The 14,299-nt window shown below is 39.3% G+C and overlaps 1 protein-coding gene across 7 annotated transcripts in view; it reads right to left on the bottom strand.

The window, feature by feature from the left end:
• The window catches only part of lrch1 (leucine-rich repeats and calponin homology (CH) domain containing 1), an 81,417-nt gene that overhangs the window by 47,830 nt on the left and 19,288 nt on the right, over positions 1-14,299 (bottom strand). For all 7 annotated transcript variants that reach the window (XM_042000902.1, XM_042000904.1, XM_042000897.1 and 4 more), the window contains exon 2: positions 973-1,117. In XM_042000902.1, coding sequence (XP_041856836.1) covers positions 973-1,117 — 145 coding nt within the window. The remainder of the gene's footprint in view (positions 1-972; positions 1,118-14,299) is intronic.

The following is a 14,299-nucleotide window of genomic DNA, read 5'->3' as shown; positions in this document are numbered from 1 at the left end:
TTCACTGGACTCCAACAGCCTCCAGTTACCGGATCTCATTCCAACAGAGCAGCTTCAGGATGTAGTGGAACGGGAGATTCTCATCATGGATGTACAGCCGACAAATCTGGAGCAACTGTGTGATGCTGTCATGTTAATATGGAGCAAAACTTTTGAGGAATGTTTCCAATACTTTGTTTAATCTATGACACCAAGAAATAGGCAGTTCTGAAGGAAAACGGGGGTCCAACCTGGTACTAGCAAAGTGGACCTGATGAAGTGGTTGGTGAGTGTGTGTCATGTGGAGTTATTCAGCTGAGGTTGGATTTATCTAATTTGAAGACCTTGTAAGAACCAGATGATTCTTATTATGTCCTGATACACAAAACTTAAGAAGTTAAACATGGCTATATTTTCTTTCTTCCATTACTTTTTTTTTTGGCTCTAAGCTGAAAGACCTATTTAAAGAAAAACAAATGTTAAACAAAAACCACATCGTACATATCAGGACAAAACTAAAGGTTTCATACATTCATTCATAATGTTAGAGTCTAACAGAGACGATCTAGTGAAGACAGCAGGGGACACCTTGACCTTTAAACATAGCGTGACAGAGTGCAGCACAGTCTGTGAGGCTCAGCATCAGGTGTGTGTGTGTGTGTGAGGTTTTAGATTTAACAGTTCACTGATCACCAGCTGGATGTGCTGACACTTTACAAGCTTTGGATTTCACCCTGCAGCATGGCTGGTGCATCAGACACACACAAATTCAACCATCACCAGCAGCACAGCACAAAAGAGAAGCGCACACACACCTGCAGTGACTCAGACAGTAGTACAGCAGCAGCCTGCTCATATTAAAGGACAATAAGAGCAGCACTGAATTACAGCTCAGACGTTCTCTCTGGTGGAGGCAGGATGAAGGAAACTGCCTTTATTTAGGCTCTCTTACTGTAAAGACAGCAGTGACACCAAGTGTGTGAAAGTGTGTACCTGAGGTTTAATGATGTGAGTGACTGCAGGGTGATGATGCTGTCTGGAATGGTCCTGATGCAGTTGTGATACAGGTTTAGTGTCTCCAAGGCAACCAGGTGGCACACCTCTGATGGGACGTCAGTCAATCTGTTCTTTGAAAGGTCTGCAAAAAAAAAAAATTAATAAATGTTAAACAAACAGAAAACCTAATTTACTTGCACAAAGTAGCTATCATAAGCTCATGTCTGAATGCATTTATGTAATTTAATGCTTCTGTTTTTATGCAAGCATCACATAAGCTCAGCTAACAAACACAGGGACACAAGGATAATTAAACTCATTATCTGGACACATTTGGGTTTAAATGATAAGGCTGCATTTCATATTTCAGTGTTATTTGTAAAGGGTTTACCAGAAACTGCTTTGTCTGTCGCAGTTGTTCAAGCCTTTAAATGGATTCTGGTTTACAATTTCTGTAGCCGAGCAGGTTCTTCTAACAACAGAGAATTGGAAGCTATGTTTCTATGTTGTTATTTATCTTAGGACTTTGCAGTATTGCTATTTACTTAGAAGTGTGATGTACATTTAATAGACTATTTCTTAATCTGCAGCAGCACAGGCATCTATTATAAGTTATTTATTCAGTTGAAGAAACAGCATAATGTGAATCATTAACCATAAGCACACAACTCTGATAATAACTTAACAGCAGATGCTCTGTTGTGACATAACAGAATTATTTTACAGCTGCCAGTGGAGACAGGAACAATGCTGACAGTAAAAATGATAACCAACTGGTGAATGACTTTGCGCTCACATCCAGGATGGCAAACTTGGCTTTACTATTCGGCTTCCAGAGAATCTCATATTCCTCCTTTCTCTTCTTATTAGCAAAAATAAGTGCTTGCAGCATGGAAATCTGGAGGCAGCTGGTCCTTCTCCTGCTGTACTTTAAAATGACAAACGTGTCCACAGGCAACCTCTAACAAACAGCCATTCCACGAGTGACTTAGCAACAAAAAACAAACCTGGGTTGTTTGGCCTGCAGTGTCTGCTCTAACGATAATTATTCCAGGTAAAAGACGACTAACTGTTAAAAAATGTCCATTTTTAATTAACATTTAGAGGTTATTAAAATAAATATGTGATCAGACAGAACTAAATAGTTGAAATGGTTCACTATAGAGCTTACTGCTGCTATAGCCAATCATACCCCCCCCCCCCCCCCCCCTTTCACCTTAGAAACACCATGAGGATCCAGAAAGAAGCAAAGCCCATCATAGCATATCATAGGAAGAGTGAATCCCTCACTATAAAACCTCTTTCATCTTCATGGAAACTAGCAGGACCTTCATGATTAATTTCAAACAGAGTCATAGGACAACACATTTGCAGTTAACAGACATCTTTGTAATCATCAGTAGAGTCTCTTCTTTCTCATGAGACCTTGGTTGCATGGTTTGCTTGAAGCAGAGAAATTAGCAGAGGCATTAAAGTGGACAGAGCTGTTCTTATGGTTTTGATACATGCCCAAATAATTGTTTGGAGTTTGAATTGTGTTTTGTTTGAGTGGCAGTGGTTGGTGGAGTCTTTTAGCGGATTTTCTCCCTGTCACTTTGGTATGCTACTTGTTAGGGTTGGTGCTTCCCAGCGCTTGCAAAGATCTTCTGTACTGCATGTATCTCAAGCTGACCCCGGTACAGCAGGCTTTCATCAAGGAGAGGTTAATAATGCTACTGTCAAAACAATGAAAATAGCAAAACAGAGTGAAACTTGTTGAATTAATCTTTCTGAAGAATGTTAAAAAAAGCATGTTTATGATGGACACCGGATAAATATGTTTGAAGCATCAGCCACTACAGCAGAGAAATCTCTGACCTCTGCTACATCCGTTGCCAAGACTCAGGGACGTTGGTATTCCCAAGAAGGGCAGAAGTCAGCTTCTCAAGGATAGGAGTAGTGACATCACATCCTGCGTAGCTCGGCAACAACGGTATCAACCTCACTTTATCAGCTGCTGCCACATAAGGCTAAGAAATGTCAGGCTAATTATTCCACATTGTTCTGCAAAGGCCGAGTTCTCAGCCTCCAGAAAACACATTCTGTTTTCTTAAAGGAGCAAGAGCAGGACAAGAGTTCATTTCCTCTGGCGGCAACAGTCACGGAAAAGGTGTGTTGAGCATTTGTATTCACAAATAACAAAAAATCCAGTTAACTTTCTTATTGTTATCGGTCATCCTGATTTACAAAAGTTATGTGGAAACATGAAACACTGGTCAAGCAGGATGCTTGACTTGCCACAGGGCTGTAGTGTGGGAAGTATGAGTGATTTATTAATTATGAGTAAATAAAACCTGCATTTCCCCATACTGGATGAACTGGAACCAGAAGTCATTTAGATAAACAAATGGCAGATAGAACACTGGTGTTGATGCGTGAGGCCACTGAGCTTCAGAATAACCGACTAAACAAACAGTTCCTCTGAACCAGAGGTGTTCCTGTCGGTGGAAATCACAGCTGCGCCGCTGCATGAGCAACAAGAGCAGCGTTGCATCATGGGTCGCACAGTCACAGGAAGTGCATTTAAAAGAGAGTGAATGAGAAACAAAAGAGCCTGTCAGCTTTGCTTTCATCCTCCAAGCAAACAGCAGAAGCCTGACTCAACAACACACAGCTATTACTGGCAGAGTGTGTGTCTGTGTCTCTCCACTAATTCTGTTCAGCCTCTGAAATGAAAGCATGGATAAATGATGTGGTAAACACTGCAGTGACCTTAATGAGCTTTTGCTGGATAAAATTAGAGGCAGGCAAACACATTAGGAGAAACTCTGTCTCATTAATATACAATAAATGTGTCTCTACATGTGGTCATGTGAAGTTATGATGCAGGCCTCAGGTCATTCACTCAATGACACACAGAGCTTTGTTTTACAATTTCCTATACTAGCAATACAACCGCTGCAACCCTGCGTTAGTGTTTACATGATTAAGATGATTAAGATGCACCCCGTTTTTGCATTTGCATGATACATTTACAAAAAAAATGGATGTAGCTTCAGTCACGTCGTCCATTGTTTTGGGCCAGAAAGTTTAAAAGCTGCAAGTTTGACTTTTGGAGACATATGTGTTCTGCAAGAGATGGACCTGATTAAGATTACCAGAACAAGAAACTGCACATCAATTAAACAGAGCTTCCGACTTGTTTTGATGTCATGCTGACATCTTTTATGCACATTCCTGTAGCTGTCATTGCCCGACCCTGAGGCAGAGGACTGACTATTAATGGAGACAGCTCAGAAAAGAGGCCGGATGCTGAATTAACCTTTATTAGGGGATGCCAAAGTGAGAAAATCTGATGAAGTTCATTGCTTTAAAGCAGGGCTGTCCAGCTCTGGATCTCAAGGGACGCATGGTGGGGTATTCTTAAAGGTAGGGCTTGGCGATATGACCTAAAACTGATATCCTATTTGTTTGCCTTATCCTGATACACAATATATATCCTAATGTTATGAAATGTCTAAAACACTGTAAATATTGAATTCAACATTATCATGCATAAAAAGACACCAGTAGGATTTAAGTACGCTCAGAGATTTATCTTGATTGTGTTTTTTCTCTTTCATCAAACTTTGTATTTTGAACAAGGAATCTGAACTCAAAGAGCACATTGGAAATTGTTGCATCAACCACCGGTAAAACAGACTAAAATATCTGGTTTAAGATCAGTTCTTATTTAATAATAAGAGCAGCGGGAGGAAGAGAAGCAAGCGGAGGAGTTTCCTGCTACGGTGTACTAAAAACTTCATGTCCATTGGTAAACATGCACAGCTGAACAATCCATCTCCTCCTCATTGTCGTCATTTCTGAGGCAAGTTAATGGTTAAAACTGATGTCTTGCAGGGCTGCTCGATTATGGCAAAAATGATAATCATAAACACAATTATTCATTACTCTAATAAAGTGACTATCTATCTATCTATCCATCTAACATTTGAAGCGTTGTCTAGTAGGGCTGCAACGATTAGTCGACGTTGTCGACAATAAAAATAGTCGACAACGAATTTAGTCGTCGACTATTGTCGGCAAAAAAAAAAAACTACAGAGTGAGACATCGTTTTCTAATCCTATCTCTGCTGAGAGTTGCACAATGCACATGCACAAAGAGGGAAAAAAACTACAAAGTGAGACATCGTCTTCTTCTTTTTTTATCTCTGCTGAGAGTTGCACATGCGCGATAAAGTCCGCCAGGGGAAAAATATGGCGGCAGACCAGGGAGCAAAACTGCGGCAGAGGACATCAAAAGTCTGGGATAACTTCACGTTAAACTTATAAAATAAATTAAATACATGTGAGATTTGTAAAACGGACCTTGCCTACCATGGAAGTACGTCTGCAATGCTCGAACACTTAAAGAGGAGGCACGTCGGACTTACATAACAACCTCATGCAAGATTTCAAAGCTGAAAGTGAAATAAGATCCATTTATAATAATCATACATACATAGATACATAATCTGATTGATCGACTAGTCGTTTTAATAGTTGGTGACTAATCGACCATCAGAATAGTCATTAGTTACAGCCCTATTGTCTATGGTAACAGACTAGTTTCTTTCCACCCAGGTCCCACGTAGCTGTTGTTTGTCTCTGACCAGCAGCTAAGTTCTGCCCGGTGTGATCTAGAAAAAAATGAGTCTGGAGACATTTTGTTTTCACGTTGAAATTTGAGTCAATTAAATGCGGTGTGATATTTATATACAGCTCTATGATGCGGCTTGACCACAGGTCCATAGCAGTGGCGAAACATTAGTCTGTAGCCACGTCCTTCGCAACACCTCCCGACACTCAACATACAGGCCAGGGAGAAACATCCCACTAACATGGTGACGACATGGCAGTGATACTAGGCCTGTCGCAATAACAAATTTTGCTGCGCGTTAAATTTTCTCAGAAATTATCGCGATAAGTAATAATATTGCGCAAATCGATAATGTTGTCATTTTAAGACCATTTTCAATGGTCTAAAATTTAAAATTATTACTTTTAAATGGAATTCCAGACTTTGATTGTTTTAATTGCAGTAATTCTTTGGATGTGTAAACACTGTGCAACTGGGATTTGACAGTATGTGGGAGGTAAGGTAATGATGGATATCTGCCCATGTTTCATGCAGCTCCTGTTCTTACTCATTACTGATCATTCCAGCTGTTTCCAACCATAAAATCTACCACCACTAACTGCTGCTACGGCCTGGCAGGCAGATTGTTCACACACAAATATAATCACTGGTCACAATAGCAGCTTTGTTTGATTACAACCATCATTTTGCTAATTGACGGTGGTTTCACTACAGAGTTGGACTAAAACTCCAATAGAGTTCTTATTTTATTTATTTATTCATTACATTTAAGAATATTGTTGCCTTTAACAAAACTCTTAGACTAATGTGAAAATTGTTTGCTTTCAGCTGCCACATTCAAGCTTTTATATCTCTCTGTTGTTGTCTTATACCATGTCCCATGCATGCATTTGCAGATTTAATGTGTTTTATTTAAAAATATTTCTAAACCACATTGAACAGCTGGTAATAAAAAAGAAGTAATTGCATTTTAAGAGCAAAAAATGACCAGGGAATCATTTTCACTACAAAATCTTCTTTGTAAGAAAATGTGCAGAAAGCTACAAGTCCCAATGCTATAAATACACACCCGGACCTCTGAGGTATGCGTGGGACTTCCTGTGTAAATAACAACATTCTCCCTCTCTTATTAATCAGGAAGTGATCTTATCATGGTAATAAGACAGGTAATCGCTTTGCTGCTAAGGTGCAACTTTTAGGCCTCTTGAAAATTAAACTGAAGACTGCAGGTGGAAAACAACGAGCTTTTTAAAGCCAAAACTTAAATTTGCATCATTTTAGATACAATCAGAAGAGAAACTGCTGCAACTGTGGCACAGATTCATCACGATACCAATGTATCCCTTTTTATTATCTAGACTGAGAAAATTATCAGTGTCTTAACAGAAGCACAGATAAAGCCTTAGCGATGTGCTTTTATGTCTGCTTCTATGTAAAAACTTTATCTTTATTGCTTTTTTGCCTTTTGTGTGACCTGATTCCATCTGCAGTTGCTGAGAATCACCTCAGGAATTCAAGATAAAATACAGCTAAGCAGAACTAATTTGACCATCCTACACAATAACCACTAGGTGCAGTACTGAAACCAAATTAACAAAATGTAAGGTCACAGGATCGACAGCAGTAAAAAATGACTAAGTTTCTAAAGCTATGCCCACCAGCATTGAAGCTGGTTTAGGTGGGAAAACGGTGTGAACACGATGGCGGAAACTAGGAGAAACAAGGCTGTGGGGGGCGCTACGATGATTAAAGAGTAACACTCCAGATCTAGAACAAGACGTAGCGCATGCACAGATAATGACATATCTGCTTGCTCTCACTGTTGATGGTACAGTAGCGCAGCACTGTGTTGTAAAAGCATTTTGGTTCTAAAGCTGTACACAAGCCAGGACTGTCTGGAGCACCACAACACATCACACTGACGTCATATCCTCTGGTGGTGTGGTTACGCTGTCCTCACAATACCACAGACAGTAGAGGTCTATATTGAGGGTCTTACATCTTAGGTACCGTACGATTCAATTAGAATATGATTCATGGGGCTTCAATTAGATTATTAAACATTTATCAGGATTTTCAATGTATTGTTCCCCATTCAGGGTTTGGTCTTTTTTTTCCTCACTCAGAAGTAATCTTTATGCTCCATTTAGTATCCATTAATTCAAATAACCAAATTTATCGCCACTATCTTCTATTTATGTCAAACCATAAATAAATCTACTACATATCAAACATCTTTTCATATAATGTTCAAATCTTCTTATCAAGTCTTCAGCAATAATGTGTTAGCAACAGATAGGAATAACAACCGGCGGCTTTTTCTCCTCTAACCTGGACTGGGAATACGTGAGGTGCTGTCGTATGTTCGTAGTATTACTATTATATTTTATTTTGGCTCTGATATATGGAGTAAGCTTGTCCAGGCCTTGTCCGTTCTAATTTCCATAAAAAACAAACGCTAGCCTTCAAACCCGACGAGTAAATCTCACATTCAGATACAGTGGCTAAAAGACTAGCTGCCGCCTTCTTGGTATCTCTGTTGTTTACGGTTTACCACCCAGACACTTTAGGGGGACGGACTGCTGGTCTTTCTCTAAGATGTGTGAGCGGCACACACAACTTTTAAGTTCTTGACACACTTCGCAACTGTCCAGTCTGAGTTCTCCAAAGTGCACCCTAGAGGAATCCTGCGATATAAAGCGTAGTACACCAGCAACAATTACGCTCACAGTGGAGCTGACACTCCATCTGAATGCAAGATGCAAGTTTATTTTGGCGTTAGGATTAAGAGTCACAGAAAGGAAGTCCGAGTCCAAACATCTGACATTGCCATATAGCAAGGGTCTCCAACTCTGGTCCTCATGAGCTCCTGTCCTTCAGGTTTTGGATTCTACCCTGATGCAACACACCTGACTTAAATCACTGGGTCATTAACAGGCTTCTGCAGAGGTGTGTTGTAGTAGGAGACATCTAAAACCCGTAGGGCAGTAGCTCACAAGGACCAGAGTTGGAGACCCCTCCATATAGCCAACTTATTTTCAGGTTTTGCTGTCAAGTCAGAAAAGAGCACATGTTTAAGTCCATGCTGAGTGAGTAATCAGATTTGCCTCTCAGAAAAAACCAAGTTCCCCTGTTATTTAAGTTGTTGGAGTTATTTTGATGGAGCAGCCTGCAGCCTAACAGGAAACCGCAGCATAGTTGTGGTTTGCGGTGCTGACAACATGCTCCTTCCTATCACCTCTCGACCTTAATGACTTAAATCCATCAGGATTAAACTGTGATTCCAGTGGACTTGTTGACCTGTATGTGACCAGCAATGTGTGCTGTGGAGACCTCAGCTTGTCATACAAAGACAAGTACTGTACAAACACTCGGACGATGCAGGAATGTGGAGGCTGAAACACAAGAATGTTTTCTCGCCCACTGATTAACACATAGCTCTGTCATCTAAACAGCGCCACGGTAGGAAAACAGGGAGGCATGGAGGAAGATAGATGACGGGAGAAAAATGAAAACATCATGAAACAATGTGCATGTGTGGTGGATGAGGTCAGGGCAGCATCCGATTAAATCTGTATCTAGTTACCATTCATCAGAATCATCAGGCAAGGTGGTAGCCTTCCCATAATGAACCAATATTTGCTGCAAAATAGAATACTTGCGATGAAACATCATGAATACAAGGGCCACCATGATGTAAAAATTTCACCAAGTAATTATATTCAGAGGCCAATGTTCAGGTCAAATTTGCCTTATTTACTCTGGTTGAAAACCTCATTAGGATTGTGCTAAATATGAGTTTTAATGCATCAAATATGAGCTGCACGATGTAAAATCACCTTCAGATCCTGATGGAAGTTTGCTGACTGTATAAAAGTCCTGCACTGTTTTTGCAGTTACTGTGCTTAATATTCTGCATTTTGATTGGCTGAAGATGCGTGCATGACGATTTTAGCTACTGATGGTTTAAATCTAAAATTCTGCAAAGTCAGGCTGCATCTCCCTGAAAACTAAGCATACGCTGGGTGTGCGTGTCTAGCAGCTGCATCCTCTGGTTGTGCAGGAAAAGGCGAGACTCCTCCCGGCAGCTCAGTAATGACAGGTTTTACACCACATGCACACACACACACAAAAATAGCTTGAGAAAACAGTTTCAGAGCATCACCGCCAACTCAGACACTCAGCACAGTCTGAAAACAAACACCACGATGTTTGAAATCATAACTGAACATCTGGAAATAACAATGATGAAAGAAGGATTAAAGGGGCAGAGAGAGTAATAAGAAAAAAACTAGAACAGAGAAATATATAAAAAGAAAATGAAGAGTCAGGGATTATACGGCAGGGTGGAAGCCAGTGTGAGTGGCTCTGTGGTTAGTGTTTCACACACATAACTACTCGCACATGGAAGCTTTTACACATAAATAAGGACAGACCACTTTCCTGACTGTTTTCTTGCCATGTGTGTCGACTCGGAGACGAGGCGCTGGTCGACAGTATAGAAGCAATGTGCTGCAATTATCATATTCAGCACATTGATGAATAAAACTGTTTTTGTCTTAATGGTAAAATGTTCAAGGTTTCATTTAATTTCTTTTTTTCATACAGAAAAAAATAGAAACACTCACACTTAAAAGTCCAATATTCATTTCTGCTAATCAACAGTATTTTAGTGTATTATTTTATACTTGTTGTGTCCAACATCATGACAGCAGAAAGGTGGTCAGCTGCATTGTTGTGCTGAACAAATTTGCTTTACCGAGGAGAGCTTAATGGAGGACATAAGTCTCCCCTTGATAATTGATTTTTGTTCTTTATTTTGGATGTTGTGAAGTTAGATTTAATGCTGGACCTGACAAGGAGAAACAAGGAAAAGAAAGAGTGAGTAGAAGAGAGGACAGAGAGAGAAAGAGAAGAAAGACACAACAGCAACAACTGTTCAACCAAAACAAAAAACTCAGCTGCTACACCAGTAGAGAGACTAAACGGCCTCTGTAAGAAAACACAGGCAAACAATCATCAGGAGCACCTACAAGAGGACAGACTGAGACAATCCACACACTACTTAAATCTTCTGTTTGTTAGCAGCACGATACACCTTCTACACCAATAAACCATCTATCTGAAGGTACCTGCCAGGTAGTGTGCACCGGCTGTGACACAGCATGTAACAACGAATAACTGAACATAATCTAAACTTCACCACTGCAACTGAAATGAGCCACTATAAAAAAAAAGTATTCACATTATTTATTTAAAAATGAAGAAATCTTGTGGGTTTGAGACATTAATTTTGCTTTTAAAGAACATTCATTTATTCATTTTCTATACTGCTTATTCCAGTTCAGGGTAACAGGGAAGCTGCGGCTTATCCCAGCAATTAGCAGGCAGGAGTTCTGCACTGGTATAAACTGAAAAAATAAATAAATAAATGTACAAATAACAAAATTATAAATATTATAAATAAAAAAAATTTAAAATTAAGTGCAGTACTTGATCTGACCCACTTTTGTGAACAGGACCCACCTCTGCCTGTGTGTGTTTAACTGGCCAACATCTGTATGGATAACTGATAATAGCTGCTTGTATCACACCTAACACAGGTCTCCAGCAGTGAGTAGGTCACAGTTCGGCCACGTGACCCAGACTGCTTTTGATTATGGTTTACTGATCAGATCACAAGAACCATCCATATAAATTGGCTGCATTAACACCTGCACTAAAAGCTGTCATTTCTTAATCAGATCATCGAAGATGCACGCTAAGACCAGGTGGGAACAAGGTCAGTGAGGCTCCTCTAACAGACACAAGTATGAATGTGTGTCTATCAGAGGAAGGGGTTTTTCTTGGCGCTGTCATCATGATTTGCTGACTGAGAGGAAGCAGTGGGCTCAGATAAGCAGAGTGGGTCCAGGATGCTGAAGGTGCCGCTGGGGAAAAAACCTTGCTGCCTCAGACTGAGCTTGTGCTGATGAGGATGACGATTATGATGAAAACATGCTCTGTTACTGCTAATGTCAGCATCTGGCAAAGATGCTAACAAAACAGTACAGTCACTCTAACATCATGAATAACTGTTAAACAACCAGTAACACTCTTACTGATGCTCCAATGAGGATCGTCTTACTTAACTAGTCAAAATTAGAAAAAGAAAAAAACATTTAAAGAAAGGAAATAAAATATAACATAAAAAGTATTTTTTTTTAAATACAAATGTAGTTTTTAATCTTTAGGAATTCATTGTGAAATATGTATTTAAGTCTTCTTGTTATAAATTTTTCCATTTTTTTCTTAATAAGTTGCTTCCATCTCTAATTGAACTGTTTAAGCACTAATCCTCCTTTCTTTTATAGCTGCAGTCTAAACCAAGAATTTTATTACATTTAAAGCTGTAAATAACCATTTTTGGGCCTTGAATCCAGGGAAAAGTTGCATGGATGTCTGCACTAACACTGTTATTTACTTTTTTTTAGTTTATGTTTTTTGAGGAGCAATATTGCAAATCCAAGAGTAACAGCAGGTAAAATGAAAAGTGTAAAGACTGAAAAGCACTAAAAATAAAACAGAAATAAAGGCAGGCTAAAGGACAAGGAAGAACGAAAAAAAAAACATAACTATGAGGATGACAGAATCTGAAGCTGCCATGACAACCAAATGAGACTTTCTGCATGGAAACAGTCTGTGCAAATATGCATGAGTTTGATGCAGTACGCATCAGTGGCTGCACAAATGTGGTCAGCTGTGTGTGTGTTTTCATATTTGTCTTGCTGGAAGGAAAATGCATATTAGCCATTCATTTCCACTTCTAAACATAGATGTGGTCTGTGTGTATTGTGCATATCTGTGCATACAAGTGTGTGTGTGTGTGTGTGTGTGTGTGTGTGTGTGTGGGAATGGCTGGTCCTCCCATAGGAATCCTACATGACCCATTTTTCAACCCATGTCCATCTGCTGAAACCTCGCAACCACACTTAAAAAAGAATGCCTATTAAAACACATCAGATTGGCTTTATAAGGTCTGTTTATGGCAGATAAACACAATTTTCCAGTGCTTCTAAAACATTCTTTTTTAATTTGTTTGGGCTCAGAAAACACATGAACCTCAACCAGTGGAGATTTCTACAGGCAGCAGTCAGGACTGACTTTTACAGAGTGGCCTGACAGCAGTTAAAAGTAAAGGTCTTCTAAATCTGGAGCTGGAACTTTCTACATCATCTTTCATTTTCCTTCACTTAGATTTCCTCTTGATAGCATGAAATTCATGAAATACATGCTGTATATTGCAGATGCCTTATTTAATATAAGAGGCCAAATTTCTGCTACTCTCATTTTGATTAAATCAATCATTTGTTAACAAGCCAGCTAACCGCAGATCAAACTCTCCTTACTAGGATGTCACAGTTACTTGTGGTATTAAACACCAATATCAGTTCATTGTAAAGATTCCTCAATATGGTCACTTTCCATTAAGGATTATGTCTGAATCAAGTGCAACGGGACAAAAACGAAGTTGCATAACATCCGAGTGTTGCTTCTTGTTTTCCGTTGTTTTAGCTTTGGGCGAGTTGCAGAAGAGGTTTGCCAGAGTGAGAAAAGTATAGCAGAGGAAGAGTTTTTCCCTCCTACTTGGTTATAGAAAAAGATGACCATGGTATTATTGTGGAGGAAGGCTTGTAAGCCTGTAAAGCAGCCATTAAATAGTTGTAGTGAAAGGAGGAAATACATCCAATATGTTTCACCACCTGCAGGATAATCATCAGCTTTGTCAGATAAGGTAAATGTACAGTAACTGGCTTGAATTACAATAATCATCATCTAATATAAGACTGAAACGAAATGTTGTCGTGCCATTTGGAGTTTTGTAATTTAGGTTGGGCTTACAGCACAATGTGACAAGCTAAGCAGCGTTAACTTAAAATGACGTTTTTATGGATGAAAAAAACTGAGAAACTCATTAACTGGTTGGATTTTTTCTCATCAGTGTGCAATGGCCGGTACAGGAAGCCCCATTTATTCTTACTCTTACAGTATTATTTATGTTTAAACAACAGGTATGCTGCTACAGGGCAGCTGGAAGTCAAAAACTAGCTTGGTTTCTTTTCCCCTGTGTTCAAAACATCTTTGTGATGTAGTTTACAAAAAAATCCTGCAGCCTTTTCCATGTTTCCTCAGAGTAATTCAGAGTTAATTCAGCAGAGGTGATTTTGTTGGACAGGGATTTTTTGGTTACTTAACTGCTATATTATTTTGTTATGTTGGCATCAAATTAAACTCAAAGACTCTATAAGGAGTCTCCGTGTGTATATTTATAGTGCTGTAAAATTAACACATAATATTGATAATCATACAATCTGGACTATTCCTCTGACAATACTCACACAAAAAATAATCTATAATCGTGTAGTTACTAGCTGAAGCTTGGTATTTGTCGGTGACTGACCAAAACAAATCTCTTAAACTCATTTTACCCTCAATGGCTTCAAAAATTAAAATATCAAGTATCAGGTATTTTTCTAGGTATCACTGTCAAGGTTGAAATACTAGCATCTGTAATTTTATAGGATTTCAGTCCTCTTCTCCTCCTTCTCAGGCGTTTGCTCCCTCAGTCCTGCCTTCCTTCTTTCCTTCATTTTCTCCTGATCTCTAGGTTTTGTTCTCCAGAACAACCAACATTAACTGCCTGTTACATAACAGGCAGAACACTTG

This window comes from Melanotaenia boesemani, chromosome 12, assembly GCF_017639745.1.
Source record: "Melanotaenia boesemani isolate fMelBoe1 chromosome 12, fMelBoe1.pri, whole genome shotgun sequence".
NCBI lineage: Eukaryota > Metazoa > Chordata > Actinopteri > Atheriniformes > Melanotaeniidae > Melanotaenia > Melanotaenia boesemani.
The sequence above is the reverse complement of the archived record's forward strand: the minus strand, read 5'-3'. Positions and strand labels throughout refer to the sequence as shown.